This window comes from Ambystoma mexicanum, chromosome 1q (genome assembly GCF_040938575.1).
Source record: "Ambystoma mexicanum isolate Mex_15411 chromosome 1q, UKY_AmexF1_1, whole genome shotgun sequence".
NCBI classification, from domain to species: domain Eukaryota; kingdom Metazoa; phylum Chordata; class Amphibia; order Caudata; family Ambystomatidae; genus Ambystoma; species Ambystoma mexicanum.
Window position 1 is genome coordinate 191,220,926 of NC_090922.1, and position 22,268 is coordinate 191,243,193.

Consider the following 22,268-nt stretch of genomic DNA (forward strand, 5'->3'; position numbering starts at 1 on the left):
TCCTAACCATAAAATAATAAAACAGTACTCGCATAACGTTGCAGCTGCTCGCATAGAAAAGCTGCAAACCAAACAAAAAACATGTTACCTACGGTCACACCAGCAAAATGTAGCCCTCCGCAGGGGCAGATAGGGGGCGGGGCTGTCCTGCACTCCTGCCTGGGCTCAGGCATGCCTTTCTAGGAGCAGATATCTGGTCCAAGGGAGGGCTGCATGACATGGCACCCACTCCATTGTGGGTGGGGGGTCACCGCCCCATCCCATTAGAAAATTCCCCGTCCCTTTGGGGTGCCCCACAGCCCCCCCTAAAATGCGTTCCACCATTTTCACTTTTGGTTCCTTTGGTAACCCAACTCCCCTTGGTGCAGAGGGGCACATTGGTGTGCCAATCTGGCCCCGGGGTGCCCAAACCTTACTGCCCCACCCACTGGGGGTCCTATCCCACAATTCTTGTGGAGCCATCTCTCCCCTTATCCCAAATGGGTGGCGGTGGCACCTCATGCAGGCCTCCTACAAACGGCTGCGTGAGGTACACCCCCCCCCCCTCCATTTGGGGTGGGGATGGTGAGGGCCACCAAAAATGTGTGGGACAGGCCCCCCGGTAGGTGGGGCAGTAAGGTTTGGGCACCCTGGGGCCAGATTGGTACACCAATGTGCCCCTCTGCGCCAAGGGACGTTTCGTAAACAAAGAAAAAAATGGAAAATGGTACACTACACTTTAGGGTGGACTGAGGGGCACCCTAAACCGCCAGGCATGTTTCTAATGTAATGGGGGTGACCCTCTACCCCCCCCCCCCCACACCAAATGCAGGGGGGCATCTCCGCCCTCCCTGGGGGCAGATGCCCCTTCCTAGGAGCAGATATCTGCCCCCAGGGAGGGCTACAAGGGGTGCCCCCATTTCCCCTTGGGGTGAGGGGGAGAGCCCCCCCTTTTCTGTAAAATAAATCCCTGGTGGCTAATGCCCCCCCCTCCCACCCAAAATTCCCTTTAGTAATTTTTTTTTTTCTTTTAATTTTGCCCCTTCTCTGGGGGAAGATGATCAGCCATCTGCCCCCAGGTGGGCCCTAACCTGCAGGGCCCATCCTTTGGGGGGCCTGCACACTTATTCCTGGTGCGCCTCCCCAACCCCCCAATTGGATGGGGGGTCACCTCATGTACTCCTGCCTGGGGGCATAAATCTGCTCCCAGGGAGGGCTACAAGGGGTGCCCCCCCTTTCCACTTGGTGTGGGAGGGGGAGGGCCACCACCCTTTCAGGCGGGCAAAAAAAATCCCTGGGGTCTAGGGGCCTCCCCCACCCCCACGCCCCATCCCAGTTGATATTGTTTATTTTTTAATTTTATTTTGCCCCATTCCCTGGGGGCAGATCAGCCATCTGCCCCAGCCATCTGCCCCGGGGGGGGCTAACCTGCAAGCTCCATCCTTTGGGGGGCCTGTACTAATTCCTGGTGCCCCCCCTCCAATTGGAGGGGGGGCCACCTCATGTACACCTGCCTGAGGGCATAAATCTGCCCCCAGGGAGGGCTACAAGGGGTGCCCCCCCCCTTTCCACTTGGTGTGGGAGGGGGAGAGCCACCACCCTTTCAGGGGGGCAAAAGAAATCCTGGGCCCCCCACCCCATCCCTGTTCTATTTTTTTTTTTTTTGCCCCCTTCCCTGGGGAAGATGATCAGCCATCTGCCCCCACGGTTGTGCACATGTGCCCCCATGCTTTGGGGGCTGGGAGGGGGAGAGATCTGCTTACTGTAAGCAGCCCCCCCGCCTCCCACGTCACAAACGTATCCCTGGTGTCTAGTGGGCATTACTGCCCACGCGTCGAGCGCCCTGCGCCTGATTCGCAGCAGCAATGCTGTCACACAAGGTGTCGTTGGAAAGGAGAGAATTTCCCCTTTCCAACAACACCTTCCTCGATCTCCAGCTTGAAATACAGCTGGAGCTCGAGGGGGAAAAAGTGAACACTCGCCTGCTATTTTCACTGCAGCAGCCTGAAATGGCTGCTGTGGTGAAAATTACTTTCACTTTCACGTCGGCGTGCTTTATGCATGCCGATGTGAAACTGAAGGTAATCCAGCCCCCTGGCAGTGAGGGGGGATCTCCCCCTCACATAGCCCGGGGGTTGGATTACAGTTTTGTGTGATCCCTGCTTAGCAGGGATCACACAAAACGAAGTGTCGAAAAGGACGAGGCAACACGGAGGGAATTCCAAGGATGATATACCTCAACCCTTGGCACTAATGAGGTTAAATGGTCTCAGACCTGGCGATGGAAAAGGACTGAAGGGCGATGCGAGGGGCGGAGCTCAGGAGAGCGGGTTTACGGCCACATGCTGTGGCCCCACGTAAAAATAAAAGGACAAAAATTAAATATTTGAAGCTTTTTGACAAGTGCTTCGAAGGACGGAATGTTCCACAAGTATGGAGGAAAGGGGTCTATGGACTAGGAGTAAGATGGTCACTACAGTGACTAACATTGTTATATGTGCTTACGGTTCTTATGGTTGGTTGTGCAAGTGGGTGGTAGGTTGATAATAGGTTGCGCGATAAGTTCAGTGATTTTGGTCTTGTTTCTGCAAAAGGGTGTGAGGGAAGATGTGCTATTTTTTGATGTTAGTTGGTTCCTGGGCTTGTTGTTTGGAGATGTTTGGCCTTGTTCCATTTTCTTTGTTCTATTTTGGCTATTTCTTGTACATCAGTCTTTCATGGCACTGTGCATTTTGTAGTGTTGACTTGCTGCTTGGGGGTTGGGTTTCTTGTTTCCGTTTTTCCCAGTCAGGTTGGTTGTTTGGGTGGATTGTCTGTTTGTACTCAGGGTTTTTCTTTTTGCTTGGGCTGTTTGTGCTATTCCAGCATAGAGCAGAGGTTTTGCGCGGTTAGTGTGTAGTGTGATATTATCAGGCTATCCCAGTGGTCGAGCTGTCCAATGTGCGGGACTGTTTCTGGTGTCAGTGGGTAAACCTGCCCCATGGGCTAGCATTATCTCGAGGGGGCGCCTTATCCGTGGTCTAAACCGTACCCTTGGGATCAGTCCTATCTCGAGGGCGTTAGCTATCCCAGTAGGAGCTTGTGATGGGAGACTCCCAATGGCATGATCTCGGAGAGGTAAGTACTTTCTCTGTTGGGACTTCCTGGTCTTAAGTCCCCATAGCGATGGTGTCTTGTATTGGTGAATGGCTCAATGTGGCTTTGGCTTCCAGATGGTTTAGGCTCACTTTGTTGGGGCCTTGTAGTGGTATCAGGTTCACAGTGGTGTTGGTCTCTGTCATGGTTGTATGTCAGTATCAGAGTTTTATGGTGCTTGGGAACGCCAGCTTGTTAGGGTTTTGTAGTGGTATCGGGTTCACAGTGGCAGATGCCTCTCTGTGGTGGCTATATCAGTCTCAGAGCCTTATAAACCCCAGCATCACAGTGCTATTATTTCGAGGCAGCAGGTTGAAAGTTTCCAGAATTAACAGTGAGCAGTTCAGGGTGTTGGAGTCCAAAAGGCTGGGTGGCAGAGTGGTGCGGCTCAGAGGTGGCGAACTCTAGCAGGTGTGCTGTAAAGTGGTCAAATCTCAGTGACAAAGTTCTATGTGGCCTTGCCGCACCACGGCACGGCTAGGAGTGAGTGTAACCTCACAGCTTTAGAATTTGAAGAGACAGAGCTCACAGCGACAACGTTCAAAGAGGGGGGGGAGAGGATCACAGTGGCAGAATTTAAGTGAGGCAAGTTGCAAGATTGGCAAAAAAAATAAGGACAAGACTTCAAGGTGAGGCGACTCCAATCCGCCAAGTTCAGAGTAATAGGGTCTTACAGTAGCAAAATTCAGAGTTAGACATTTCACAGCAGAATTCAAAGCTCAGTGATAGTCCCACAGTACCAAAATTCCAAGTGACAGTCGCGCAGTGGCAAGCTCAAATTTAGGAAATTCACAACAGCAGAGTTCATGGGGACAGAATCTTGAAGTGGCAAATTCTACATGACAGAGTTATAGTGAGAATTTAAAGTGACCAGAGTCCAGTATTGACAAATTCAAAGTTAGAAACTCACCTCAGCTTAAATTGACCGAATATGGCAGTCACTAGTTCAAGGTGGCAGAGTCACTGCATGGCAAAATTCATTATCTGGAGCGTTTCAGTGTCATAATTCAGGTTTAGAGTTTTCTTTGTGACAAGATTAAGGGTTTGGTTGCCTAGTCCAGAGTTATGTTATTTGGCATTTGTATAACAGCAATATCAATTAGGAGCCCATGTCTGGCAAAATTGAATGCAATGAAAAACAAATAGTGGCGATCTTTAAAGTAGCAATCCAGATTGGGAGCCTTAGTCAGGCCAAATGTGTAAGTGTGGCAGAACACAACAGCAGTAAAATATACTGTTAAACTTAGTCTGGAAAAAGACAAAGGTGGCGAAACGCAAGCCGCAAGGGGGGGATCCGAAGCAGCAGTCTAAGCTGGGAAACCTAGTTGGGCAATGCAACTATGCAAACCCCCAGTTGAAACACTCTGGGGAGCACTATGCAGGTGTGATTGTCAAATGTATCTCTCCAAATCCGGAATGGGCTCCACAGAAGTGTGATGGCTGTTTTGGATGAGGAGTGGTATGGATGTGATATGGCAGCAGTTTGTGTCCTCGGGACCTAAGGGCCTTTTGGGCGGCCTGTAGAACACGTTTTGGCTCTTTGATGCTGAAGACCTCCTGTTAGTACATCTATAAGTCATGCTGTCCAATCTTTATTTGTTCATCGGATACTCCTTGTGTTTTTGCCTCCTTCAGAAAACTGTATGTTTTAGCATGCAATCTTTGAAAAGGAAAATGATAAAAAATAGTAGAGAGCTGCTGAAGCATGTGCATGGGATCTTTATTTTGGAAGTTTGTGAAACGATTACGAAGTGCAGTTTGTAAATAGTCGGTTTAAAAAAAAAAGAGAGATTCTTTGATCTCCAGCTCTGCCTTTGTTCTAACACCATAAATGCTTTGTCTGCCATTGTCGCATTTGGAATTCCAAACTTTCTCCTCGCGCAACTATTAATAAGGCACACGTTCCTTCTCTGTTACTCGCACCTTTATCAATCTAGGCACAATGCTCTTAAAGAATAATAATTGTACTCAATGAAAACATGGCATTAGTCTTCGTGCTCCATACAAACGCTTTTCACTATGAGCACAAAAGGTTTATTGGCTCGTGACATTTATTGCATAGCTATTGTTTAGTAGGCCAGTTGCCTGCTGGGATCCAATTTTCTTTGCATTTTCACAGATCTTTACTTGTACCCGACTGTGTGAATTATTTCAGCTTCTTTCTCATTTAATGACTTGCTCTGCTTCAAACTACTATCCTGCTGACTCCTTTTGTATATTCTATTGCAGGGAGGATTTTAACATCGCAGTGCTTCATGCCTTTGTCGACCTCCATGAGTTCACTGACCTAAATCTGGTGCAAGCCCTGCGGTGAGTACTGTTTCTGGACGAGTGGCTGTGGGCGTCAGCGGCAGGAAAACCTCAGGGTGATTTCCTACATCTGTGCTTTGAGAACAGACGAGATGGAAGTCTTACGGGAAGGAAAAAACTGTTTGCGGCACCGCAGAGGAAGCAAGAGGCTCATTCAGGAAACATATGATCAGATATTTGGGTTTTCGCTGAAGTAATTTTCTGCACTGGCATTTCCTTCTTAAAACCACTGTGTCATCAGCATTTGTTTATAAAAAGAAACTGTGGGTTTGCGCCAATAGCCACCAGACCAAACTAGGGTGGTGCAGAGATCGACCGGGGTAGCAGTGGATGAAATTCACAGGAGGGAGGCGGGGAATGGCAGAAGGCCTCCAGTTGGATCTGATCTGACATGTTCATGACCAGCAATTCTGGGGTTGCATTTTGTAAAATAGCATATTGGCCATAGCTCGAGAAAGAGGCGTTTACCATTTATAAGGGTGTATACCAGCTGGTGAAGAAAACAAAAGTAAAGGGGCATAATATATTCCAATTCCAGGGTTAGCTTGTTTAAAAAATGTGCCGATTTAAGTTTTATTATTGAAATTTGTGATGGTTTTCTTCAATTCTCAGCGTCTTCTGAAGACCGTTCTAGAGCTTTGTGTCCTTTGTTAAAAAACTGTCTTACCAGTACTTGTTTTGTTGCTGTGTTTAGGTTGCAATTTATCATTCATACTTGATCTTATTCTCTTCTGGGACCTCTGGTGCAGGAGGAAGATAACTAACCTTTTGCAGTCTTCTAGGCTAGCTGCCTGGCGAGACAGACGGGTATTTTGAAGTAGATCCTTTGATGTGTGTATTTGTATGTGCATGCGTGGGAGATGTGGTCTCTGACCTTAGTGTAAACTGCCTTTGCTCTGGACTAATTGCAAAATGATAGTACACGTAGCGGATAATGGGGATTGTGGGAGAGGGTTTTGATCTATGGCATTGAAAATAGATTAGCACCAAGAATAATGCTCACATTATTTAATTGATTTGTGGGGGTGGGTTGAGCACAGGTCTGGCTATCCCCGAGAAAGGTAGAATCGTGGAGATGCTTTTGCTGATCAGAAGGATTTATGTTTTTGGTCCTTTAATGCAAAGGTAGTTCTCGATTATCTAAGAATGCTGTAGAGGAAAGTTGAGATGTTTGGGCTCACTCTGTTGGTCTGAGATTCTGAATGCCACCTCAGCTTCCCCCACATAAAAATGGAAAAGAGTACACTTGTGTCTGGGGATCTAGTAGCTGTATTTAAATATTAAACTACCAATGGGATAAGCCTGTATCACAGGATACAGACTTGGACCACGGCAGATTAGGTAGGTTTTAGGTTCATGTTTTTAAAGAAACACATAAGCATGGTAAATGGTCTCCAGAACTAACCAATCTCCTGAGAACGCACAAACTGATGCTCCTGGGCATTCCTGTGACCATTCTTCCTAAGGATACCCGAACCCACACTTACAGTCAACATTGCAATTTACAGAAGGAAGAATATAACAGACCTCCCCTCTTCACATCCTGTTTGACGCATGTTGGTCCACTTGCCGGGCACCCTCTTTCCCAGCCAGCCTCCCCTTATTCCAGTCTTTGCCATCCTTAGTGACCGCAGCATTGTCAAATACTCTGAACACCCTTTTTGGACCCAAAGCCATGCTCTTCTCTTTGGGCACAGTACCTCCTTTTTTCAAGAGGATCTACTCCCCTTTGTGAGACTCCTCTTGCACAGATCCTACCTCGCCTTCATACTGTCGGCCTTGTTTTGAACTAAGTTCCCAATACTCTGTTTGTCCCACTCCATGGACCTTGCACGGGTGGCGGACACTGCAGTGTGGGGCTTCCTTCTCCCCAAAACCTCAAGTAGCACCAACCTTGTACTAGTATGCAGAGCTAATTTCTCTACCGCTTTCTTCCAACTTTCCCCAGCACTGATTGACATCCTGATGACCTGTATAATGGCAAGGTTAAACCTATCCTCCTCCCCATTGGTTTCTGGATGATATAACAAGGTCTTATGGTGTGCAACGCCCACTCCCAGCAAAAAGGTCTTTACAATACCCAATTAAATAGACCCCCTTTGTCTGTGAGTATTTTACCTGGAAACCCTTCCCTTTGAAAAACATCAGAGAAACCTTAATTTCTACACAATTAGAATAAAGGTCCAACAGTACTAGCATGCACTTTCTCTTTCCCTTCATCCCATCAAGCAGTCCCATTATGTCCAGAGCAACAGACTCCCAAGATAAACTGGAAAACCTCAATAGTCTCAATGGCTGCTCTCGGTTCCTTGAGATTTTGTCGGACTCATTGCGCACAATACAACTTCTTACCAACGTATCCACATCTGAGTTTATCCTAGGCCACTAATGATCTCCTATGAGTCTTCCCTTGGTCTTAGCCATGGCCAAATATACTTTGTGTCCCACCTCTTAATATGTTTTGCGTATTCCATTTGGGGACGCCACCTTACCTCCTTTACATAAGTATCCGTTGTCCACAATCCGTTCCCCTTTGATTTTGTAGAATTGTTTTAGTTTCTCACCTACAGCAGGTTCCCGCCGCCTTCTTCAATCTACCTACTTTAAGACTGTGTCCTCTCCCATGGCCCTTTCCCAGTCCTCCTTACATGGAGTATCACTACACACAAGAAAGACTTGTTCATCCGCTTCTTCCCACCACTTCTTTGCTTTCCGCTTGACAAACCCTCTCCACCCAGGAGTGCAAATCTGCTACTGCTTTCTCCTTGCCCGGTCTATGTTCTATGGAAATATCATGACTCTTCAATGACGGGACCCACAGAATAATCCTATGTGACTCTCCTTCCAACGTGTCGGTCATGCACACACCCCACCTAGGTTTTGTGACCTGTGTGCATTTGAAAACTTCTTAGGCACAGGAATGTTCAGAACTTCTTCACAGCCCATAGAAGCCTTGGCGCTTCCCTTTCAATAATGTAGTACCTGCTGTCATGATGCCTACCAAGCCCATCGGCTCCGGTAGCAGGCATCTAGACATTTAGTAAAACCTCAGCAGCCCCGGCTAGGGGCTATCTGGGTTCAGTCCTGGCGCCTTAGGAGCCAGGCTCATAGTAGGAATCAGTCCTGGCGCCTAAGGCGCCAGGCTCATAGTCATTACTTACCTCAGGCAGACCATGCTGCAAATGACTCCAATCCAACATGAAGCCTGAAAGGGACTATTTTTCTACAGGGACTATTTTTTACTCGGGTGTGGTTCTAGGGACTTCTTACCTGGGACTACTTTTGAGGCTATTTAAACCACGCCCAACCAGCAACACACGCTTCGCGTTATTCTCCATCCAGCAGCGTAACACTCACTGTGCCTGCAGCCTGCATCCAGTCTTCTGCCACGCCCGCCTCAAATCCGGAGCTCCTAAAACAAAGAGGAAAGAAAGGGACAAGGTTAGAAAACAAACTTATTTCTATTCCACTCCTGATTCTGGATCCATCTGGTCTCTGGACCTGTAAAGAACATCATTTCTGCACGCGCCTCACCTCCAGCTGCAGTGCCGCGCCATACTCACCAGTCTTCACAGCATCCTTCGAGTCGGTCTGCCTCCATCATTTCTTCGCCGAACTTCGGCACCTAGGAGACAAAAGACAAACACAAGGTGAGCCGAGGGAACCAACAAATATAATTCTTACCACCATAGACTTACCTGATTTACCACCGGAGGCATCCTTTTGTGACTCTCCATATTTTCACGTGCCGCATCTGTAAAGAGAGACAAAACAACACGTTTTCCTCGTGCAACATTTACTGGACAGCGCCGGGTAATACAGACTCTTACCTGAGCGCCACCAGCTGCCACAAGAGCATCTTTTCACGAGCCAGCTGCAAGACAAGAAAGGAAGGGGAGAACAAGAGTGAACATCGGACATATTGAACTCTATAAACTTAATACTTACTGGTCCTCACCAGGAACCTCCGAGTCAATTCTCTCCGGAACTCTCCCGAGCCTTCAAACCAGTGAAGTAACTGGAATCGACGCGCCCCTGCAAATCCCCCAGGATGGAGAGCTCATCTTTCAAGAATATAAGGAGAATATTTCTACGGGTTAAGCAGACAAGATTAGTAGGGCAGATCCAGTCAGTCATCGCTGCACTACGCATCACGTGGGTGGAGACCGCAGCTGTCCGGGTCCGACCGACACCCCTGTGGGAGCCAGGTGAGCGTAACACCTGCTTTCCACCTCCTCAATGTTTGAGAAACAAAAGCCACCACTCTGTGTACACCACTTTGCTTCTGCAGGAGTACAGCTCCCAAACCAGATTTGATGGCATCAGTCATGATCCATGTCTCACAGGGAGTGTCAAATTTGGTAAACACAGGAGCACTCGCCATTGCCTTCTTGAAGTCCGCAAACTCTTTGACACTCACTGAACCACTGAAGGTACACTCCTTTCTTACATGGACCGCAGATAATTTTGCACCAGTCCACAAAGTTCATGATGAATTTGGCATAGTTTACGATGAATCCCAAAAATTACCTCACTTCTTGCCTGTACCTGTACATGCTTAGTTGGACAATAGCTGAGACTAATTCTTCTTTTGGTTCTACCCCTAATTCACTCCGCTTATGACCCAAGTACCCAAAGGACGAAATCTGCAACCTGCATTTCGAATGGATTGTGTCCTCCCATGTATTCTTCATTTTATGATAATTAAATCTCCAGCTGCTTTGGAATTTCTTTTCGACAGGCGGTGCTGTGTGACGTCTCATCGAGTCGATGTCCCTCTAGGACCTCCGTTCGACTGTCGACATCAGTATAAGTGGTACACGCAGCGCCCGTTGGCTTCAGTTCCGTTTTTCCAAGCTAACGCTTTGAGAGAATTATGGCGTGCTTCGGTTCTTCTGTGAACTTCGATAGTTTTGTTTCGAAAATATCTTCCCTGTCTGCTCCATCAATGCATGGACGGGCTTCAAAAAAAGTGCCAAGACTGTGGATCGAAGATGTCGATCACTGACCCACACCACATAGGTCTGGTGTCTTGGTACTGGTCACCGTACCTCCGCCTTTGGCTCCTGTCAGGCGATGAACGAAAAGGCTGTCAGGAGGGTATAAAAGTAAATTGGCGTTGGGGAGGTTGCCTTCGAAGTCTCCTTTTGAAGCGTTCTAAGAGAAAGACTGATGAGTCGAGGCATTCTTCTCGACGTAAAAAATCAAAACGTTCTCGATCGGGAAATCGATCATGCCATTCTTCGTCTTCGAAGAAGGCCAAAAAACTGCTTCATAGGGTAACTTCCTCCAGTGATTCCTCGGCTGAGTTAATCAAGTGTCCAACTAGATCGGACACCCCAGCAAAGGGGATGCATTTTGTAGTGAAATGCTCAAACTTCGAGAATGCAGCCTCAACCCCCTCGAAGGACCAGCAGAGAAACCTAAAAGTAGACGCCTTCGCTGGCACAGTCGGAGCCTTTGACACCAGTACCGATGTCGATGCCGACTAGGGCGATTCCGACTTCGAAGTCATTGTCGACGCCAGTGGTGGTCCAAAAAAAGATTTTCAAACCTTTGCCTTAAAGAGAGTTAAGGTCTTTATCAGCCATCTATGAAGATGAACCACCATCAGATGATAACATACCACCATTTGGGTTACAATTTGGCACCCCCAATGTGCCAGATGAACTGATCTCTGATGAGTTTAGATTAAAGGACTTCTATGACAACCTTCAGTCAGCCAGTGTGTTAGATACCTATCCCGAGTTAGAATTTGGCAAGCCAGATACTACTGAACATGCTGACTCCTCATATGGGAGACTGAGTAAGGATATAGAGTTTTTGGGCTGCACTAGGCCTACTCCTTCTTTTGAGCAGGATGACATGACAGCCATCTTGGACCAAGGTCCCCAGAAAGATCCAATCTTGCCATTTCACATTGCATTACAAAAAAGGGATTCAGCAAATTGGGAGGCACCAGAAACTGCGGCTGCAGTGAATAAAAATGTTGTTAAAAAATACAGACCATCCAGCAGCATCCCAGAGTATCTGACTAAGCACCCAACACCAGAAGGTTTGATGGTTCAGGCTGCTACACCTACCAAGCATGCATCATACCCATCAATCCCTCCTGATAGCTATGATAAGAGAGTGGATGCCTGGGCGAGAAAGGTATATACTGTTGGCAGTATGGCATTATAATCAACTAATGTATCTTGTCCTGTGTCAAGGTTTGCGTTTACCCTGTGGGACTGCGTAGCTATGGCGGCTGACCACATCCCAGAAGGAGAGGAAAGACTGCTTCCTGGCTCCAGTCATGTCTGGATACTGCAGACAGCATCTGCAGATCCATGGTGGCTAGCACAATGTTAGATTTGCGTGGTTGAGGAAGTCTGGGTTTACACCAGATGTGCAAGCTAGATTACTCAACATGCCCTTTGACGGCTTGATGCTGTTTGACAGCAAGGTGGATGAGAGTTTGGAAAATCTGCAGACCTAAAAGGCGGCAGCTAAATCCCTTAGCACCGCCATTAGACAGCCTCAACACCACTACTCTTGCTCATCTTCCTGAAGGGTTAATTCCTTTCGGTTCTACTCCTGAATTGGAAGTGAACAAGCCGGTCAAAGAGGTCAGAGAAGATTCCCTCATGGTAAACGAGGGAGAGATGCTAAGCCAACCCAAGCGACAGCAATTTTACCATCTGCCGCCACACAACCACTCTGAGACCTTGACTCACAAGACCCCGGTGGGAGGCAAACTTACTCCGCATCTAAATGAGTGGCCAGGCATTACTTCAGATGCATGGGCACTGGAAACTGTAGCCCAATGTTGCTGCTTTCCTTTCCAAAAAAGGCCTTGGGATCACCACCGGGGAACAAACTCTTTCAAATGTTCTGGATCCGCCCCTTGTGCAGGAAATGTGTGCAATAGAACATGTACCTGTAACGAAAAAGGAACAAGAGTGGTATTCCCCATACCTACTGATTCCCGAAAAGGATGGAGGTTTGAGACCCATCTTGGATTTAAGTAACTTGAACAAGTTCCTCAGGAAGGACAAATTCAAGATGGTTTCCCTTTCCCAAATCCTTCAGGCTCTCCAACTCCAAGACTGGATAATAAAATTGGACCGCCAGGCTTCTTACTTTCATGTGCCTATCCCAAGCACAGAAAGTACCTGAGGTTGGCAGGTCTCATATCAGTTTTTAATACTGCCATTTGGGCTGACCTTCGCCCTGAGGGTTTTCACTAAGTTGATGGCGGTGGTGGCAGCGAGTATCGGGAGAGGGGGAATTCACGTCTACCCCTACCTAGATGATTTGCTGATCAGGACTAGTTTACCCGAACAAGCCCTGGAACATCTCAGCATAACTTGCCACTCTCTCCACAGACTGGGCTTCTCCCTCAATTCCAAGAAGTCCCACATGATACCATCTCAAAGACTCCAATTTATTGGAGCAGTCCTGGTTCTTTTTCGGGGAAAGCCTCGCCACCCGAGTTGAGAGCTCAACACATTCTGCAGATGCTTACCAAATTCCAGACTGCCCAGCATCTTCCGGCCTTCGATTTTTCTTTTTTTTGTTGTTGTTGTTTTTTCTTTTTTGTTTAGGTTGCTCAGTCTCATGGCATCCTGCATTTTCCTGGTGCCAGAGGCTTGCGTGAGAATGAGATCCCTCCAATGGGCTCTCAGGACTCAATGGTCCCAGCTTTCAGGCAGAATGTCAGACCACCTGAAAGTTCCAAGTAGGGTCTCTAAGGACCTTCTGTGGTGGGCTTGCAAGGACAACATTCTCAAGGGAGAATCTTTTTGACAGCCATGGTCGGAGATAACGGTAGTGACGGATGCCTCACTCACGGTGTGGGGAGCCCACACCAACGATCTGACAATCGGCAGTCGTTGGTCTCCATCAGAGTCCAAACTACATATCAACCTTTTGGAGCTGAGGGCAAACAGACTAGCGCTGAAGGCTTTTTTACCCTCTATACTGGGAAAGAATGTCTTAATAATGACGGACAACACAGTGGCCATGTACTACCTCAACAAGAGAGGAGGTGTAGGGTCACTACCACTGTGCAGAGAGGCAATGCAGCTCTGGTTCTGGGCAATTCAAGAAGGAATCTCCCTATCGGCAGCTCGGCTAGCCGGAGAGGAGAACACCACGGCGGGTGCTCTGAGCAGGCAGAGCAATCTCCCACGAGTGGGAACTAGCTCAGGAAGTCCTTGAAGAGATCTCACCCTTTGGGGAACCCCTCAAGTGGATCTGTTCGCGACCAGTGTCAACCGAAAGTGCGAACTGTTTTGCTCCAGGGAATTTCCTCCAAGAGGAGCTCTAGGGGATGCGTTTGTGGTGAACCGGGAATTTCCACTCCTGTATGTTACCTCCAATCCCTGTCATTCCTCACGTGATCAGGAGGTTGAGAAAGTTCAGGACATCCATGATCCTAATTGCTCTGGATTTGGGCCAGAAGGACGTGGTACCCGGACCTTCTGGATATGTCCATGTACCCTCCAATGCATTTTCCACAAAGAGAGGATCTTCTCTCGCGAGAGGAAGGTTGGGTTCTTCATCCAGAGGTCAAGACTCTCAGCCTTCACGCATGGTTTCTGGAATGCTGAGATACAAGGATTGGGACCTCCCGGATGACGTAATGGAGATTTTGCTTTCGGCCAGAAGGCCATATCTTTGTACCGCTGTCGTTGGAACAAGTTCAGCAGGTGGTGCAGGGATAAGAATGTGGATCCCTGTCTGTGACACACCTATGGTGCTTTCTTTTTTGTTACATTTGGCAAATCTGGCACTCCAGATTGCAACAATTAAAAGTTCCCGTAGAGGCACTATCTATTTTTAAGTGCTCTTCAGAGGAGGATTCATATTTTAAGATCTCTCTGATTTATGAATTCCTAAAAGACCTTACTAATGTATTGCCACCAGTTCCATTGGATGTCCTTGTATGGGATCTCAATCTGGTGTTTTAACATGCATTCCCTTTGAGCCTTTACACTCATGCCCATTAAGACTTTTAACTTTCACAACGGTTCTGCTTATTGCAATGTCCTCAGCTCGCAGGGTAAGCGAGTTGCAGGCTCTTTCCTGTAAACCTCCACATATAGTTTTCCATACAAGGTTATTCTCAAAGTGAAACCTTCTTTCTTACTTAAGGTAGTCTCCGACTTCCATTTTTTGCAAAAAATCATTTTACCAACTTTCTACCCACCTCCCCAGGAGGAACGATTACATAGACTGGACCCAAAAGGGGCTCTCAGTTTTTACATATCTACAATGGCTAAATTGCTCAAATGACCAATTATTCATTGGCTATACTGGCCCCAAATTGGGTCTAGCTGTTACAAAACAAACCATATCCTGAAGGATTATCCTGGCTATTGGTGAATGTTACAGATTAGCGGTCAAGGACCCGCTGGAAGTCCTAAGAGCACATTCCACAAGGGGCTTGGCAACCTCTGCTGCTCTTCAAAGAGGTGTCCCAATCCAAGAAATGTGTTCAGTGGCCACTTGGTCGTTTGTTCACATGTTTGTGAGACATTACTGTCTGTCCTCCCTGACTGGAAGATGAATCCAATTTGCTAAAGCGGTCTTTCATTCGATCCATGATTATAACAAAATGTAATTTGTACTCCCACTCCCAGGTGAGGAATACATGGGACGACACAACCCATTAGAAGAATAAGTTACTTACCCCTGGTTGCGTTCATTCAATTGGATGTTCCTCCCATATATTCCTCATCGCCCCTCCCAGCCTACCCGCCATACAATTTACGTGTTCTTACACTTTATGCTTTCCTGGAGCCTACAGTCTATGGTACGCCTGGTAATCCCTCTTCCAGGGCGGGGGAGGGAACAAAACTGAAGCCAACAGGCGCTGCTTATACTGATGATGGCTTCAACAGTCGAACGGAGGCCCTCGAGGGACATCGACTCGACGAGACGGCACACAGTGCCCCCTGTCGAAAAGAAATTCTGAAGCAGCTGATGCTGGAGAGAAAATTATCATAAAATGAGGAGTATGTAGGAGGAACATCCAATCAAAAGAACGTTACCAGGGGTAAGTAACTTGTTCTTCTCCCTTAATAAGGTCATTCCTGCCTCAGAAATGATCTTGCACACCCTCCCCAACCTCTGATCATGCTCCTTCTACGACTCGCCGGTAACTAAAATATCATTGATTACAAAACTACTCCTTCTAGATCTCTGTACCAACGTATGCATGAGCCATTGGAAAAAAGCTACTGCTGAATACCGAGGCGAGTGGCATTCTCCTGAAATGAAAAGTCCCCTCTGGTGTTATGAATGTGGTATACTAGAGTGAGCTGGGGTGCAGCTTGACCCAATAGGCTGAGGCCAAGCCCATTGTACTGAATACCCTTGCATTCCAACCAAGTTCACCATCTTCACTATAATGGGCAGCTGAAACCTGTCTTCAACCACATCCTTTTCAGATCCACACAGTCTAATCTACCCATTCGCCTTCTGCACCACCACAATTAGTGAAACCCACTCAGGCACGTCTACTGGTTCTATAATGCCTTGCTACTGTAACTTCCAGAGCACCACTACTACATCTTCCCATATGAATATGCAAACATTCCCTATTTTCCCAACTACCGGAACCACCCCAGGTCGATGTCAAATCTGGTGTTGGTATCTCTTGATCCACATTTCGAGCTTAAAAAGGTAGGATTTCTGTGGACACTTTCTTTTTGCATGGTTTGAACACTGTCCTGACTTTTTGGAGGTAAGTAAAGCCTTCTGCTTTACTTCCCTGGCTGGTTTTCTCATTCTTATGGGGGAACTGACTAGTCCTTAAGACCATCAGTACTGAGAGATTGTCTCTCTTTGTGAATTATTGTATTGTTACAGTTGCACACATCACATTACAGTGAAGTGTGTTTCTGATACTTAGTTTCTGATATTTGTTAATCTGCTTAGAATCACATGCTGTGCATAGTCCGACATCCGGTGGTCACTACGGACTATTGCATCGTGTTTTTTGAAAGTCGAAAAGGGGACGTCGACATAGGCGTGTCTGTAATACTATCCCTATAGTGATGTATAGTGTACTCAAAATCCCTCACGCGTCGAGGTCCCTCAGATTGTTTCTTTCCGCCCAGAATACTGGTCGCCTTATGCAGAGCTTGTAAGAGACATTGCCATTTACCATTTATTTCACCCTTGGTCGATTTGTCAGTTATTGTTTACTTAAACCACCTCCAGCCCTCTTTCGACGGCCATTCAACTTCCCTGTCGAGTCAAGATCTTCAGCGGTGGTTTTGCCGGAGGTGATCCGATCGACGCTACCGAACACGTGGCCCGGCCTCGCCGGCCTACACAGTAGGGAGAGTGGGGGTTGGTGTGGACATTTCTGTTTCTTCTAGAATGCCTTTCCTTTTCTCCCCCCTTTCCTTCCGGGTCGTTCTCACTGGTTACATCCTCAGCTATGGAGAGGACTCCTTTTAGATTTTGCCCACGTAACTGCAAATTTCCGTGAAAGGACAAGCATAAGCGGTGTAACTGCTGCTTACCCCTCGACCACAACGAGGCCGGCTGTGCGGGCTGTAAACTCCTTTGTCCAAAGACTTTGAAGGAATGCAGGGTCAAGAGGTGGATAGTGATAACGCTACCTCCGTAACTGAGGTTGTTGACCTCTCACTTTAGCGCTCCCACTCCATCGCGTCTGTCCCCGGCCCCGAAAAGCTTGGCTCTGGCCCTACTTATGGGGATGTACACCCCGGCGACGCTGACGCACACGAAAAAGTCACTAAAAACACAGCCCACGTCCATTTGTCGAGTAAATCGAAGAAGGCCTCAGCTCCAACGGAGACGCCGAATCAACCGGCAGCCTCCGCCGACCATAAGGGCCGGCAGCCCTCCCCGCAGCCGCATGCGCGCCTAGCGACTGGGCCCTCTTAAACTAAGGGCGCTACCACCAAAACGTCCATCGAAACGCCTCGGAAGAGGGCGTCCGTTGATGGGAAGGTTTCGGCTCCGCCAAAAACTATTCACAACCAGCCCTCGACAGAGAAACTGGTCATGGAAAGCATAGCTAGAATAGTCTCCAAAGATTCGCAGAGACAGCTGGTGAAGGAGTCACCAAAGCCCGCTCAGAAGGTCAGAGAGACGCTGAAATCTACAGAGGGTATGCCGGTACCTCCCCCTAGGTCGAAGGGAAAACCCAGAGATACGTACTCATTGCTGGGCCCACGAGAAGGCTTCTCAGAGGGCGACAGGGGTATATCCTCCACGCTATGGGAGAGATCTCGACGCCTAGAGGCGGAGGAGCAAGCCTTTCCGCCACTAGACCGTTGAGGGTTATCCCAGTGGAATAGGGAAAGATTTGAACCATGTGTGGACAGGCTAGATAGGTTTGTGTCCATTTCTGAACACATTCCACCCAAAAGGCCAAGGGAGGTGCTCCCTGAAGACCCTAGGGCCAAATTCCCAAGACTTTTTGACCCGCTTGAGGAAGAAATAGATACATATGACCTCACTGAAGAGGATCCACACTTTCAAGAAGAGGAAGAATTCCTAAATACTGAAGATCTACAAGACCCTGTAGGGGACTTTGAGGAAGACCCAGACATATGTGAACCACAGCCCTGGCAGTCACCAGGGGCATCAACACACCCTGATGTTTCAGATCTGCCCTCTCCTCAGACCACACCGGTCAGAGAGCCTTCGCCTGTGGATGATCAACCCACTTTCAATGCAATGCTACGCAAGGCGGCAGCACATTTTCAAATTGATACAGGGGAAACTACCCCAGAAGTAGATTTTGTTGAGAAAATAATCAAGGAAAAGCCACCTGCTAGCCAAGCCATATCCCTTCTCGCCTCAATCAAGAGACGCCTTGTTCCCTCTTTGTCTACACCTGCATTGGTTAGAGGGGTCAATCCAAGAATCGAGAAGCTTTTTAGCCCATCACCGTCTGATCCCTTATATATTAGGGGTCATTCCATACCTGATTCCCTGGTATTAACCACCACGAGGAAAAGGGCAGGGGTCACGCTATCAACTAGCGAAGCACCTCCGGACAAAGAGGGGAAGAAGCTTTATGCCTTAGGGAAGAGGATTACATCCTCGGCTGCTTTTGCCACGCGTATTGCCAACAATACAACTTTGTTGGCTAGCTACGCCGATGCCCAATGGGGACTGTTGCGCGAAGGCCTACAAGAAGTCCCTGAGCCCTTGCAAACCCGCTTATTAGCCACTGTGACAGAAGGTACTCGGGTAAACCAAAGCACCATCAAGAACACCTTAGATGCTGCGGAAACGGCTGGCTGCTCATTAGTCCAGGGTGTACTTCTTAAGCGACATGCTTGGCTCAGAAACTCAGGTTTCAAGCCAGAAACACAGGTGTCCCTCATCAACAAACCCCTTGAAGACTCAAACTTGTTTGGCAAGGCGGTTGACGACGCACTGGAAACCGCTAAGAAGGAACACGAAACACTAAAAACCCGGACCAAATCACAATATAAGGACCAAATCATAAGCAAGGTTATGGTCACAGGCGCTTTTTTTCGTGGCCAATGACAAAATCAACAACAATACACCTCAGCCAGCAACTGGTCCTCCCCTCAGGGAACCAGTGGACCGTATGCTCGAAGAGGACAATGTTGTGGCAAGGGAAGAAGTCAGGGCCCCACTCCCAGAGGTCCCCCGGCTACCACCACCAAATGACCCGAAGGTTTGGGTCCCCTCCATGCATCTCCAGTCAGGGGCCGGTTAACATCATTCCTGCAAGCATGGGAGGGAATTACCACAGACAGTTGGGTACTGTTGAAAATAGCCCACGGTTACTGCATCGAATTGAGTAGATCCCAACACTCAGATCCCCAAGGGGAAGACGTCTATCACCGGAACACCTCTCCAACCTTCTTCAGGAAGTCGAACTGCTGTTGGAAAAAGGAACCATAGAGGTTGTGCCTCTATCACAGGTAAAGGAGGGTATTTATTCAGTGTACTTCCTTGTACCCAAAAAGGATTTAACCATGCGCCCTGTTTTAGATCTGCGCCCAGCGAACAAATTCGTAAAACCTCAAATATTTCGTATGGTGACTTTGCAGGAGGTAATCCCCCTGCTCACACAGGGGGATTACATGGCAACACTGGACATGAAAGCTGCATACTTTCATATTTCAATGTTGCCAGCACACAGGAAATACCTCAGGTTCATGATCGAAGGCAAAAACTATCAGTTCAAAGTGCTACCCTTCGGCATAGCCTCAGCGCCAAGGGTATTCACGAAGGTACTGGCAGTGGCAGCGGCACACCTGTGCAGGTTGTCCATTCCGGTCTATCCTTACCTCGACGACTGGCTCATAACAGGGGATTCTTACAAAACATGCTTCTCAAATACCCAAAAGACTGTAGACCTTTTGTTCCACCTGGGCTTCTCCATCAACGAGAAGAAGTCCAGTCTAGACCCGAGCCAAGTCAAGCAATGCCTAGGGGCTCTAATTCGACAAAGGATGTTTTAGATCCCTCAATATGTAGCCGGTCGAGAGATGACAGTACGCAAAGCCATGCGATTGCTAGGAATGATGTCGTCATGTATTTATTTGGTCCCTCACGCGTGCCTGCACATGCACCCAATGCAAGAGTGGCTCAACAGCCAATGGTGTCAGCCCAGCGTATAATGGGACGATCTAGTGGTTGTCTCGCAAGCCTTGGTTCTCTCGCTGCGGTGGTGGTCGAGGGAAAACCTTGTGGTGGGGAAATCCTTTGCCACCCCCGCTATGGACGCCACTCTAACCACAGACGCATCCCTCACAGGATGGGGGGCTCACCTATCCCATCAGACTGCACACAGAGTTTGGACTCCAAGTGTGGCGTCCAAACACATAAACCTGCTGGAATTGTTGGCGGTCTTCAAAGCACTGAAGGCTTTCCAGACGCACCTACAAGGGAAAACAGTGCTGATCCTCACAGACAGCACCACGGCCATGTACTACCTGAACAAGCAAGGGGGTACTCACTCTCCAGGACTGTCCAAGCTGTCCCAGAACATCTGGAAGTGGGCTCTTAAACACAACATGTTCCTGTTAACTCAACATGTACCAGGGGAACTCAATCTTCTGGCAGACGGACTCAGCAGAGACTTCCTTCTGCCTGCAGAGTACGAATGGCGATTACACAAAGACATTGTCTCCAACGTTTTCGCAGAATGGGGCTTCCCAGAGATCAGGGCTGTTCTCAACTCTGGAGAACACTCAATGCCAAGAATACGCCTCCAGGCTCTTCCTTCAGCCTCTCGACTGAGCAGGCGGACGTTTTCGAGCCGCAATCATGGCTGCCTTAAGACCTCTTATCAAAGCGACGATACTCGAGAAAAGAACCAAGAAGTTCATTCGTCACCAGTCTGATCGTTATGTTAAGATTAAGCGAAAATTGGCGTAAACCAAGGGGTATTGATAACCGAGTTTGCAGGAGGTTTAAGGGACAGATTCTGATGCCCAACATTGGTTACGGTAACGATAAACGGACCAGCACATGTTACCGTCTGGATTCCGCAAGTTTCTAGTACACAACGTGAAGGAACTGGAAGTGCTCGTGATGAGTAACAAGTCTTTTTGTGCTGAGATCGCCCACAATGTTTCATCCAAAAACCGCAAGACCATCCGCCATCAAACTCACAAATCCAAACGCCAGATTGCGCAGTGAGGAGAACGAGTAGACTGTCCCCTTGTCTGTGCAGCTCTGTTTGTCAAATAAAAAACAGTAAACTCCCAAAAAAAAAAAAAAGATTACGCCAAGATTCTGGTACCCCCAGAACTGCTCCAAGGGGAACGGTCTCTGGATAACATGGTCAGGGTAATTTGTCTATGCTTCAACCCCCCATACCCCCACCCTCCCCCCCGACTCCCTTTCTCAACAAGATAGTGCACAAAATGCACCTGGAACCAGTTACCATGATACTGGTTGCCCCCATGTGGGCCCGCCAACCCTGGTTCGCTAATCTGATGGAGATGTCACTGTCTCCTCCAGTGAAACTACCCTGCCCATACAACATGTTGTCACAGGACAGGAGCCAAACGCTGCATCCATGCCCACAGACCCTGAACTTGGCAGCCTGGCACCTGATGTCATAGAATTTGGACATTTGCAGCTCCCACAGAGATGCATGGACGTCCTCAGAGAGGCAAGGAAACCGAACACGCGTTACTGCTACTCTAGCAAGTGGAAACGCTTTGTCATCTGGTGTAAATCAAAGAGCATCAACCCCATTGACTGCTTTCCCACACATATTGTTCTATACCTGACTCACTTGTTGGACTCAGGTTTAATCTTTAATTCTATTAAAGTTCATCTAGCTGCACTCTCCGCCTACACTACGTCTCAACATAAGGTGTCATGGTGGAAAGTTCCAGTTATTAAAGCCTTCATGCAGGGGGTGAAAAGAATTCACCCTCCTATATCTAACCCTGCTCCCGGATGGGACCTGAACGTTGTACTAACCAGGCTAATGTGCTCCCCCCTTCGAGCCCATGCATAAAGCAACCCTTAAGGATCTCACTCTTAAGACTGCTTTCTTGATAGCTATCACCTCCATTAGGAGAGTGAGTGAACTACAAGCGCTCTCTATATTAGATCCCTTTGTAACAGTTCACAAAGATAAGGTGGTTCTACGCACATACCCTATGTTTGCACCGAAGTTCATTTCAAAATTTCATGTCAACCAGTCTATAGAACTACCAACGTTCTTTCAAAACCCATCAAACTTGAGAGAAGAGCCTGCACACACTTGATGTGCGCAGGGCGGTCATGTTTTATATGGAAAGAACTAGACCACTGAGAAAGACTAATCAGTTCTTTGTCTCATTGGCGGCAGGAAGAGAAGGAGATGC

At 48.0% G+C, this 22,268-nt stretch overlaps 1 protein-coding gene and 1 pseudogene across 1 annotated transcript in view; both read left to right on the forward strand.

Moving 5' to 3' along the window:
* CYTH2 (cytohesin 2) overlaps positions 1–22,268 on the forward strand; it is a 482,465-nt gene that overhangs the window by 278,185 nt on the left and 182,012 nt on the right. The window contains exon 5 of the mRNA XM_069637143.1: positions 5,344–5,424. Within this exon, the coding sequence (XP_069493244.1) occupies positions 5,344–5,424 (81 nt within the window). The remainder of the gene's footprint in view (positions 1–5,343; positions 5,425–22,268) is intronic.
* LOC138521142 (large ribosomal subunit protein eL32 pseudogene) lies at positions 20,636–21,112 on the forward strand (annotated as a pseudogene).